This window comes from Odontesthes bonariensis, chromosome 20, assembly GCF_027942865.1.
Source record: "Odontesthes bonariensis isolate fOdoBon6 chromosome 20, fOdoBon6.hap1, whole genome shotgun sequence".
In the NCBI taxonomy this organism is placed as follows: Eukaryota; Metazoa; Chordata; class Actinopteri; order Atheriniformes; family Atherinopsidae; genus Odontesthes; species Odontesthes bonariensis.
The window spans coordinates 24,131,443-24,144,134 of record NC_134525.1 but is presented as its reverse complement, the minus strand read 5'-3'; the positions used below and the strand labels follow the sequence as shown (position 1 = coordinate 24,144,134).

The 12,692-nt window shown below is 44.0% G+C and overlaps 1 protein-coding gene across 1 annotated transcript; it reads left to right on the top strand.

Annotated features, from left to right (window-relative positions):
- Positions 1-255: 255 nt before the first annotated feature.
- On the top strand, positions 256-7,011 carry klf6a (Kruppel like factor 6a). Its single transcript, XM_075452195.1, has 4 exons — positions 256-610; positions 2,199-2,781; positions 3,652-3,775; positions 4,154-7,011. Exons 1-4 carry the CDS (start codon positions 509-511, stop codon positions 4,203-4,205), a joined length of 861 nt encoding a protein of 286 aa, XP_075308310.1. The 5' UTR covers positions 256-508; the 3' UTR covers positions 4,206-7,011.
- Positions 7,012-12,692: the final 5,681 nt, after the last annotated feature.

Below are 12,692 nucleotides of genomic sequence, written 5' to 3'. Positions count from 1 at the left end.
TTCACCAGCTTATATACGAGCCTATAAATAACCAGCCAATCAGCGGGGAGCAACTTTGAGCCCAACACCAATCAAACAGAGACCGAGTCGAATTGAGCCAGACGAAGATCGCGATTGGTCCGCTGTGATATCATTTGCCGTTCCTTACGCTGCTCGCCGCTGATTGGCTTACACGCTACACGCGTAGCCCAGCCGCGGGGAGGAGGGGCGGCGGGCATCGAGGTTTGAATAGGGAAGTTTGCAGAGCGCAGTTGTTCCCCATCCAGTCCCGTTGCAGTGTTTGCAAATATCTTGAGCGCGAGCGAGAGGAGAAGGAAGTGGAGGACTGACGGACGGACTCTCGTCTGTTACTGCTGCTGAAAACAAGTCTTCGTTCGCATCGCGGGGGATCGCTCTCTACTCGTTTCACCGGGTGTTTTTCTCCCTGACATTTCTATTAAAGTGCAGCTTTATAGTTTTGAGGTTTTTTTCCCCCCCTTCCCGTTTTGATAAACAAGTTCGGGGAAAAATGGATGTTTTACCCATGTGCAGCATTTTTCAAGAACTTCAAATAGTTCACGACACGGGCTATTTCTCAGCCTTACCGTCACTGGAGGAGTACTGGCAGCAGGTGAATATGACTTCTTCTTTCGGCTTGTTGTAAATCTTTGTTTGAGCTTGTAAGGCTAAGCGGAACTGAGCAGATTTCACGCTCCTCTCGTAGATCACGCCGCCGAGTCGAGGCGTTGGGGAAGTAAAGAAATGCATATATCAGAACAGTTGTATTACACCGGTGTCCAGTGCGTAGAGCTGCAATTTCATTATCAGTTTCGTTGGGAAGTTTTTTTGGCAGACTGAAGTGGATCAGTGTGTCAGTCTGACAGCTGGAGTCCAGTCTGTGCTGCTGAGTCCAGGATGAATGAGGAGTGAGTGAGTGAGGCAGCAGCGTGCTGGTGTACCGAGCATGACTTCTCCTCCTGCAGGCTGATGCTTTAACGGTTCGAGGGCTCGTTTCCCTCATAAAAGAAGCCGGCGAGACCGCGGATGTGGCAGGAAGTGCAGCTTTCAAATCAGTCAGCAATTGATAGAGAATTTGATGCGGTGCCAACGTGTTGTGCGTTTGCTGCTGTCAAGCGATTCGGTCTGTTTTTATCACTGAATCTGCATTACTAACCTCAAGGATTACAGGAACCCCCCCCCCCCCCTTTTTTTTTTATTCATTTTTTTTTATTTACTAGGCCATTATTTTACTTTCTGATAGATCCAATTGCTCCATTCTTTGGATTTGAATGGGCTCCACGACATGACACTATCAAATGTCAGCATTGGCCAATCCCACCTCGCATGAGTAGACACCAGCACAGCTGGAAAATATTGAGTAAGGCTGCAGAAGCCTGGAGGAAAATATTTATCCCACATCTGCCTTGTCAGGCTGCTGTCTCCCCGCAGCGTCTAATGAACACCTTCTTGCTTTTCAGCTTTAATGGCCTTTGCAGAAGTAAATTGGAGCCAGTGTGTCTTTTTTTTTTTTACAGGCGAGGCTGAGGAAGGATGTGATTGCATGTCAGTGGTGCGCATGAGGAAAAGCAGCTGAATGGCCCTCTAATGCCGGAGGGGGAAGTTGAGCAGCTTCCTTAAAAGGACTTTAAATTTGTTCAGTGAGTCATCGTGGGGCGCTGAAATGACGGTGCACGTTTGGTGCAGGGCAGCTGGAGTTTAGGAGGCTTCTTGTGGCTCACTTCATGGTGTGGTAGCCCTGATGAAGGTCGAGGGAATGCGCACCGTTACAATTGCTCTACTTGACATTTTGTTTGAAAGTGCAAATGGTGGAAAATGAACTTGTCTGTCACAGCCCGTCTCAATAAGTAACACTTCCCTTTTGATGGGTTTTTGTGTTGCTGTTGCAGATGACACAATTCCACATCATATGTTGGGTGTTTTTTTTGCGTAATTTTCGTTCATAAATTGTTGGAGCTGGAAGCCTGATCCTTAAAAGTGCAGGGAGAGTTGGGATTTCCTGGTTAGCACTTCCTGCTCTAAGCGTTTAACAAATATTACACCACCAAGAGCATACTCGGGATGTGCACATGCATGATTTAAGAAGATTTTCCTCTCAGAAGCATTTTGCTGCTGCAAGTTAGCCTCCCCTCTTTGGGGGTTTCTGTTGCTTAAGCTCATTTGTTCTTAGTGTATTTTCTCTTTTCTTGGGGTTTGAGCAGACCTGCTTGGAGCTGGAGCGCTACCTGCAGAGCGAACCCTACGTCTCCACATCCGACCTGAAGTTCGACAGCCAGGAGGACCTCTGGAGCAAGCTGATCTTGGCCTGCGGGGATAAGGCCAAAGCCGAGTCTGACCCAAAGCTGCCCCTGGCCCACGAGGAGGACAATCAGGACAGCCAAATTTTGGACAGCAACAGTGTGAATTCGGACGCCAGCAGCGAGGCTTCAGACAGTTCGGAGGAGCTTTCGCCCACACACAGCTTTACCTCCAACCCTCTGGGGTCTGTCTTGGTTGGTTCTGGACCTTTTAGCCCCTCGGTCATAAGCACTCCCCCCTCCTCTCCGGAGGCCAGCTCGGAGGCCGGCACCGTCGTGAACGGCTGGGTGGCAACGCACGCCGAGTTGCACTTGCCGGTTAAAATCCGGAGCGGTGGGGTGGCAAAGAGTTCAGAAAAGACGGGACTCATCTGCGGGGACGCGTCCCCGGACGGCAGGAGGCGAGTACACAGATGTCACTTCAACGGCTGTCGCAAGGTTTACACGAAGAGCTCCCACCTAAAAGCACACCAGCGCACTCATACAGGTGAGTTTCCGTCAGACAGGAGGCCGCCTCACCTGTGGCCACGTGTGACCATCTGTGTAAACAGAGAGTAGAAACGGGAGGAGGGGTTGCTGTGCTCTGTTCAAGGCCAAACAGGTTCATTTGTAAGGGTTAAAAGAGAAAAAAAATCTCAGTTTTTATTGACTGAATGCCGGAAGTGCTGTTAATTCAGTCTTTCCACCTTAATGGCATTGTCCACCCATTGTGTAATGTAATTAAAGGCCCACATTGCGTGGTGTCCTCAGCTGGAGCTCGGCGAGCATTAGCTCTGCATGGCTGGATACCTAAACTGTGACCTAATCTATCTGGAATGTGACTGACTGAGCCTGCGAGTGAGCGTATGAGAGGGAGGGAGGGAGAGGGAGGGGGCGGGGTTGCACATGGGAGATAAAAGGACTTCAAAACAGATTGAGTTTCACCATGGGAAATGGGTGAATGGGTGGGGGGAGCCAGGGGGCCACTGAGTTTTAGCTTTGAATGGCCATTTGAAAGTTTCTTATTCCCGATTAGCAGCGTGAATAATACATGGGTGGCTTTGTTGCTATTTTATGTACGTTTATTTTTTTATTCATGTACACGCATTGTCCCACACATTCAGCTTCACGCATCGCTGTTAGCATTCTTCGCATGTTTCAGTTTGTGTTGAAACCGAGCTGAGCCGACAGGTTTCAGTGGAATTTCGAGTCTGGAGAGGCTCGTCAGGGTCTGCGTGGTCACGCCGGCCCCCCCCGGGCCCGTAGATTAGAATGCATTTAAATGACAACGGTGCAGAGCTGTGGATCTCAGATGCGGCTCATTCTGTTAGCGGTGGTGCTCGCACACTTCAACACGTCTCCAATGTTTGCTCCCCAGGTGAGAAACCGTACAGGTGTTCGTGGGAGGGCTGCGAGTGGCGTTTTGCACGAAGCGACGAGCTGACCAGACACTTCAGGAAGCACACTGGGGCCAAGCCATTCAAATGCAGTCACTGTGACAGGTAAGCCGGGCCTCTCAGGCCCCCGGGAATATGATAAGGCCTGCGTCACTCCAACACTGATGCAGATCTGTAGAGATGCTGAATTCCACTCAGTCAAAACGTTAAGCTAGACGAGTAAATGGCTAAAACTGACCGACCATAATGTGTTTTGTGTCAGAAATGCTTAGTAAATGTCTCTATTTTTGAAGTGTAAACATAAGTATGAGCCTCGTCCAAAGTTAGTCGGGTTTAGCCAACAATGAACACGAAGTTTGGTTTTCTGACCTCTTCGGTAGGAATTTGCTGCTGTGGTGATCTACCCTTTTAACTGACTTCCTTTTATTACGCCAGGCTTCTTTATTCATGGTGACTCACCTCCTTCCTCCTCTCCGTCCTCAGGTGTTTCTCCAGGTCTGACCATCTGGCTCTTCACATGAAGAGGCACATCTGAGGCACCTACCGAGGAACACAGCGAAGGGGAAATCCTTGGGTTTTTTTTTTTGGGTTTTTTTCTTAAAGTGGGTGGTTGGGTGGGGGGGGGGGATACAAAAGCAAACACCATCTCCCGACCCGTCTCTTGGTTGAACTGTCCCAGAGCAGAGTGGCGGGAGTGTGTTCCAGCCAAAGCATGCCGTTTTGCACCATACTGAAACCCAGTGCCTCCGGGACCTCTCTTTGGAGAAAGGCGCTCTGAAGGTTGTCTGTTGCCACAAGAGGACAAAATCATGGATGGGAAAGACATTTTTTTTTTTTCTTTTGATTGAGAAGGACTTTAAAACATACAAAAATACAAAAAAAAAAAAAACACACAAAAAAAACACACAAAAAAACCCAACAAGAACAAAAAAAAAAAAAAGGAAAAAAAAAAAAGGCACAAGCATATAGAGTGAATGAATTGTATGTATGGTGCATGATGTTTTGGGGACATCTCCCGGACAGCAGATACACTGGTACTTTACAAACCTGTCTGAGGTAAGCATGTGTGCACTGTGAATGTCTGAGGTTGGCTGACTGGCCCGCTGGAAAGGATCGCAAGAGGAGCGGATTTCAGGATGGAGAAGTGGATTGGTGGATGATGCGGGGCCGGTACCAATGTTGCTGTGGACTGAATGGGTTTCGGGGGGAAGCATTCCTGCTGTGCTTTTCCCCCGGTGGCAGTGTGAGGATGAGGCAGGGCCTGCCTTGTCTGTCTGGCCCCCAGACTGAGGGGAGGGGGATTCTCCGCTGAAGCTTTTGAGGCCTTGGGTTTGACCAGGGAGAACGAATGAGAGACACGTTCTGGTCTGCGACCCAGGGACCAAAAAAGGCCCCCCCCTCCCTGCCACGGGTCACTGAATGACAGGAGCTTTTTTTTTTCTTTTTTTTTTCTTTTTTTGGTGTTTTTGGTGCAGCTACTAAATGTGCAATGTGTTATGTAGCCTGGTTTATTATTTTTCTACAAGCTACAAAGCTCATTTGTAGTCCAATTGTATAAGCTGTGTGCTTAGAGGTATAACACAACTATACTATAACTTCAGTATCATAGACAGGTGTTGCATGGTTCTAGGGTTTGTTCATTTCCAGTTTCCACTGTAATCAGGACTGCAAATAGTTTCAATAAAGGTGCAGCTAAAATGCGAACGGTTAAATGTTACAATATTGTACATAAAGCCTTGATGATTTCTTCCGTTATTTCCACAACTTCATCCATTTTCTTCATTCTGCTTGGAGATTTCACTGCTGCTTACTAATGTACTCATTCGTTCTATGCCTCGAGGACTAAGTTTAGCTTTTTTTTTTTATTGTGACTTTCTTTCTATCTATCTAATAATGCACTGTTGACCTGAATGGTGCCTTATGCAAGTGACTCAGCCCTGTGGTAGCAGCAGTTTGCTCCTTCGGGATGTCACGTTTGTTGTCTGGGTGATTCGACAAGCTCGATCAAGGCTCAATTACAAATGGTCTCGTACCTCCTTTTTGCGGTAGTTGCATTTGCAGGTGGTTAATTGTGTTGTTGAAATGTAAATGTTGACGAAAGTACCTATTCTCGGTTGATTACCTTTGTTTCTCTTTTGTTGTCGTTTTGTTTCCGAGTCGGAGCACCAGTTCAGTTGATGTTTGTCACATTAAATTAAGTCGGACCGTGTATATAAAAGAAATGCTGTATGTTAAGAGCACTTAAAATTCATTTATTAAAGGTGTTAACTACTGTGTAGTATGTACTCGAGTCCATCTTACACAGCACAAAGGTACAAAATGACTAGCTTAAATTTGTTTGTGCTGCTCCTCTTCCTCAGCGTCCTTCCTCAGCCCCCCCCCCCTGTCCCTCCATCCCTGCAAGTGGGACTGAAGAAAAAGCTAAAGATTTATTGTAATTAACAGGCTGCAGTCGGACAGGGCTCGCCTTGTACTGCCTCTCAGTAATGAATTGCTAAAGGCTTTGTTGGCATGGAATCTGTCACAGACTGCTGACTGTGTAGGTTGGTTATTGACCTGTCTGGAGAGCGTTGTTTTAGCCAAGCTGCAACAGTATTATGGAAACCACGGGAGCAAGCGAGGGGGTGGAGGCTCATGGGAGGAGATGCGGCTCAAGCACTGACAGTGCACGTGGGAATTTGGCCAAAACACAGATGCATTTATAAAGAAAAGCACCTTTTTGTCATTGGAGGCGGAGGAGGGATGCTTGGCAAAAGGCGGAGCCACAAAAAAAAATGCCAGGGATTTTACTGATTAGTGCTTCAGGACGAAGTGATCTGCGTCTCCAGATCAGCGACCTCGCTGTCGGAATTCAATGTTGCAGCAAGTTTCACTGTGGCATGCTACAACATATGGATTTCAGATCAGCGAGCGCAGGAGACGGGATGAGTACAAACTTGAAACTGCTTGCTGCAGTAGATTTGGGAGTGCTGGCAGTGCCTTTTGTGGCCAAAAAAAAGCAAGCAGCATCCATTCTGTGAGAAAAGCAGCCAGTTCTGTTCCAGTGATAATTGAGCCTTGATTTAGCCCCATCTTTCTGCTTGCATCTTTTACACTATTTTTTTTTTTCCCCCATCATCTCATTCATCCCACTACCCCAAGCTGTTCTATCACACACACACACACACACACACACACAACTCTTTGTTCTCAACTGAATCTTTGTATAAAAAGAAAAAAAAACTTTTGTAAAACTGTTATGTTTATGCTTTATGAAATTTTTATTTGAAATTGTTTTGCAAAATTGTTATATTTCTGTATGAATGTATTTTTTATTGGAATAATAAGAAATTCTTATCTGACTTTGGCCTGCTTCCTTTGTCTTATTAGTTGTTTTTGTGAATTTTCAATCCTTCTTTTTCTTTCTGCTTTTCTCCCTTTTGTCTTTTTTTTTTTTTTGCTGTTGGGGATTAAAAAAGCTGTTTTCCATCCGCATCCAGGAAGATGGACAGCATTACATAAGGAAATATGTTTGAGCGAGTTCGTCACCTTAAACATGTTTATGTTGCACCTGCCAGAAGCCCTGAATGGCGTTCCCGACTTGTAAATACCAGCACGAAAAACATTGTTTATTCTCTCGAATGAGCAAATTGCATCTTTGGTGAAAGAAACCTGCCGAGTGTTAGTCTCCTTTGGCATTCCTTCCCCCAAACATCACCCAGAAAAGTATCTATAAAACCCTGGTGCAGCTCTTTCAACTTTTTAAAAAATGTCTGACTCCTTAGAGCTAGCTAGCTCTCATCAAAGCAGTTTAAATAATTTATCTCCATCTCTTACAGCCCGTGGCATTTAATTAGAGAGCCGCTTTTATACATTTGTTCGATAATTACTCTACTTGACAAAGATAATGACACAAAACAGCAGTGGATAAACCAAAGAGCCGAGTTGAAGTTGCAAAATAAGATGAAAATAAGGCCAAGGCAACCTTTTTCTCTCTCTATGTCTGCTTTGTGGTGATGACCTCAAATGGGCAGGCAACTTATTAGCACCTCTGATTTCTAGTAAAAGCCCTGTGGTTTTCTAAATGAAGCTTTGCCTGCAGTTGTTAATTAGCTCACTTCGCCTCTCTGCTTCAGTGTTGAAGAGTGTTGTTTTTGCCTGAAATGCTGCAACTCCTTGATCTCTCAAAGCTGCTGCCCCACTCGATTTGCTAACATCATGTTTACCATCCATGCAAAATGCATGGCTGAAGAGCAACAGCGGGGATTCCCAAGCAAACTCTGGCTATTTATTTAATGTGCTCGCAGAGAGAAAACCCAGTGGTCTCACGTTCTTGTTTTTAACCCCTGCAGCTGGAGTCGGGCACATGTTGTTTTGTGCAGCTGACTCACATCCTCAATGTAGTGAGCGAGTGGAACGTTTCCTTGTGATGTGGGCCATCATGGATCAAGTTTCTCGTAAATGTGGCACTAAGACTGCATGTTTCCTTTGATGTATCCAGCACGCACATCAGCCACTTGCTTTCCCACATTGATATTGTAACAGAGTCACGAGTCTGAAGGATTACAGCAAACAATCCATCATTTTTAGATGTCCCACATCTCAGCTTAATATCTCAGAGGGCCTGCAGATCTGGGCTTGTGTTCCATGACAACATGAAGGTTTAGAAACGTGCGTTTGCCATGGATACATATGATGGTCATCGAGGAGTGGAAAGTAATTGTGGACATTTGCTAATGAGCTGTTCTTCATTTGAGTATGGGGAGGTTTTACAATGATTTAACAGCTAAAAGTCCCTTTTCATAAAGAAAGTGCATGTTAAAAATGACACAAGCATTAATCACAGGGGACATGTCTGCAGTGTAAACTTGATACATAAAATTATTTATTTGGTTGGGCTGAACCTTAATGTTTCCAAAGTTATGCCCTTCCCAGGGCAATCAAGATTTTTCTTTACCCTGTTCCTGTCTTAGCAAAACTTTCCCTTCCTTAAACAAGTCGAAATAATGCGAAAGTGTTAAATTTGTGAGCCGCTTGTTTGTGCACTGGGACTGAAACCTTAAAACCTAAATTAAACTTTGAACAAGGCGCCACCACTGCAAACAACATCTGGATGTGCCCCTTGAAACATGTAGTTAAAGGACGAGACCAAATATGTTAAATGGACTGGAAAGGAAAGCTGAAATTAAGTCTGTACATACCTTCCCAAAAAAAACGCGAACAAACAGGTGTTAACTGCAGCCTTTCGCTTGATTCATATGGTAGTTTCCTCGGCTGCTCTCAGTCAGTGATGTTTCTATGACCAATGTTAGCGCCACATTCCACAAGGACTGACAGCCCTGTAACTACCACACAGTAGCAAAGCATGCAGGCATCATTTAACATTTACACAAATATATACGCTAATGTAATATCACCAAAAGCTGTAAATAACATCGCCATTACTTGGCTAGCTCTTCTGTTGAGAGTTAATAAATCAGGCATTGAAAGTCTGCAGTGGAGAAAGCATTCAGCTCCGACGGTGCTAATACGAACGGTAAGCAGTACTGGATTTATTGAGAAGTGTGATGTGTGGCTGAAAAACTGCACTTTGACACCCATAACCGTGGTAACTGTATGCCATCAGCTGTAGCTTAGCGAAGCTAAAACCTCTGAAATGTCACAAAGGATATAAGCACAGAAAGTTGTCAGAAATCAAATGACCAAAAAAAGAACATTTCAGGGGGTCGTCTGAGGTCAGATGGTCATTTTAGTTAATATTCTATATATTAACATCCCCACTTCTCAGAGGGCATTTCTGCACAATGCGTAGTCTCCATTAAATCAATTTCTTTTTAGCTTTTTTCTCATTTCAGTGGAGCTTATGTGCTGTGGCAATGATAAGGGAGCCAGAGCCGACTAATTCGAGCAGACTATTTTTTGGGGAATGTTGCCCTAGTGGGCTTGAAATAGTTTTGGGCAGACAGTGCAGATTGCAGGGACAAATAGTTCAATGTTAACCATTTCATGAGAATTTTAAAATATTCTATTCTAAAAACAAAAAAATGTGTATGTACCGTAAGATATCTCACTTATTTGACATCATAACAAATCCCACCACCCAGTTGAGAAATAGTTTACATATTTACAATGTGTACATTGAATGCTAAAGGCTTGTCTAGTTTCATGTGCTTCACTGAGCTGGTAACTCTGAGGAAGACTGAGACTGCTAGTCAGAATAATTCCAAAGCATTGTTTGGTCCATGGCAGTTGTATCAGTGAATCCCAATGAATGAGACTATCTCAAACTACATAATTGCAATGGGATTACTATTTTATCATTCCCTTTCAAGCGGAAGGCCTTCCAATTGTGGATTGTAAAATAAATCATTATCCAAAATTGCTGTGAAATAACAGACGTGCTTGCTAGTTTCATACACACACATACATACACACGCACACGCAAGAAAATGGACTGTGATGGAGGCACACAGGGAGTTAAATGAGTGGAAATAATAAGGAAAGAGGAGGTTATCAGGCTCTGAGGCTGCTTCATTCAGCCAGCCAGACTGCAAGTCATCACATATGCAGACTTTACACCCGCATCAGGGCTTTCTCTCCCACTCCTTCTGTTAATGGAGTCTATTAGGATTTGGCATGTAGGGGAATAGTACTCAAATCAAAGGTCAGTGACCTTCCTTCATATTTCTGGCTCAGAGAAATCACAACAGCAGTCGCCAAAACTGCGCCTTTATCACCATCGTCACCTGCCCCATCATCAACACTAATGATATCTGCCTCGCTAACATTGCCATTCCTCATTTAATCCTCACAGTCAAAAACTGTATCTGTGCTTTTGTTACATTGCCAGCCTAATATTAATCCCCCTCCTTGGATCCCCCTTTAAATAGTGCATCTTTTTTAAATGAACCTCCCTAGTAAATTAGATTTAACACCTAATTACCATGTTTTCGAATTACCAGAAGACGTGCGAGAGGATCTAAGAACATTGCCCACAATAAAGTGTGCCAGATTAGATGTTTGTGTTTATCCCTTCTGTTGTATTTTGCATTTAATTCCCAGAAACACAAAGAGCTGCAGATCTGTTTACCTTTCAATGTAGTTTCACTGCTCTTGATTTCTGAAACTTGACAGACTATCCCGAGAGACAGACCAATTTAGTCTGAAAGAAGTGATAGCTTTGTGAGATGAATTTCATGGTGAAGCACTGTGGTAACTGCTCCAGCAGAGATGCTACCAGAAAACCACAGAGAATGGACCGTCAAACAGGTTTAGATATAAGACAAAGTAACCCTGGTTACCCTTGTTCAATGAACTGAAGAATAAACTATGTATTTTTAATTAAGGCTCTAGTGCAACCTCATACTATGACATTTCCACCCGAATGCTTCACTGTTAGTATGAGGGTTTTATCATGGAAAAGCTGTTGCCATGTCTGCAGTTACTGTGGCAAATAGGAATATAATGTATTTCTATTCGCAGGGTTTGGATTGTAAATGTCTGCCAAGCAGGTATGGCTTAATAGAATATCCACACACACAAATTTAAACACCGTCAGCTGAGTTACCTGGAGATAATGCTATAAATTCTCAGAGTTCTTAAAGATATCACTTAATCATTTTCCTTCAAGTGGAACTTTTTATCTTAGATGATTTGGACATTTTTAAAAATCTGTTGGCAGACTCATCTGTACCCTTTGTTCGGACTGTATTTGGGCATTCTAACTCTTGGCACTCCACGCATCACAATAGTGATGAGAATATAAGGTGCTGGATGTCAGTGCCTTAGATAAGACTCCCAGAAGAGGTTCTGGAATGGCACCTGAAGTGGAACATCTTATTATAACTTGATTCCTTTTAAGGTGTGATAAATGTTAAGTTATCTTCACTTTCTCTGTGCAAATGATGTGGGTTTTTTTTTTTGCAAAAAACAATTGCCATGGGATGTACTTCATTTTCCCAGCTATGTAAGATCCTCTATCACTGCATCATAGACAACTGTACAGTAGTAGTGCTGTTCAAAAAGAGACAAAGCAGCAAACACATTTTTTAGTGCATACCAAGACTGCACTGGTGCATCGTGTCTCCGGGGAAAGGCCATATGCTGTAACCTCAGGTCTGACATGACAACAGCTTCCAGATATATAAATGGAAGCACTCACTTGAGAACTGTGTGACAAAGTATAGCTTCCTTTCAGCATTGCAGGTGGTGAATGACTGACACATGTTTTCCCCTCGGGGCTTGCTGTAGCTCTGTGTGCTCGCCATTGAGCCTCTTCAGTGCAACAAACCCACGCGGTACAAACTGGCATTATCGACTTGGCCCGACTTGACTCCGGTGTAGCTGACACCGGTTATTATGCATACTTCTTGGCCCTCAGCACTTCCAGTATAAGTCGGTCTGAAGCCAAAATGCCGAACAATACTGAACAGACCACTTGGAAGCTTTAGCGTTTGCCAGATTCAGTTGTGTACCAAAATCCCAATCTGTCAGCCTGTTAGTCTGTAATATTGCTGCAGCCTGCAGACTCTGGCAAGAATCACTGCTGCAGTTTGGGTGACAGAAAACTGTCAGTGTGAGTAAGTGTTTTCCATTTTGTCTCTGCATTTCTTCCTCCTATTTCTTCTTCCTCTTATTACTGTCATAATACAAAACACACATGATAAAGATTTTTATGTGTATGGTAAAGATAACACTTAGTGATTTAGGAATTTTTCAGCTTTATGAAGAATTTATTGTTTTGTGGAGCCACAAAATGACAGCACCAGAGCCTCCGAGCACAAAGCAACACGCCGCCACTAAAACAGAAACCTGGGCTGTGTTGCATATAGTGAGATCACAACATCACAATATAATTCTCCTGACAACTAATAAACTATCATATTGAATTATCCAGGTCCAATGGAGCCCTTACAGCTAGATTATATGGATGAGTTTGGACTAATGAAAAAAAAAAAAAAACACTGAAGCGCTCAGCTGATAAATAAGCATGAATGGAACATGTGCACAGCGAGTATGTGTCTGGTTGCTGGGACACGTGTAA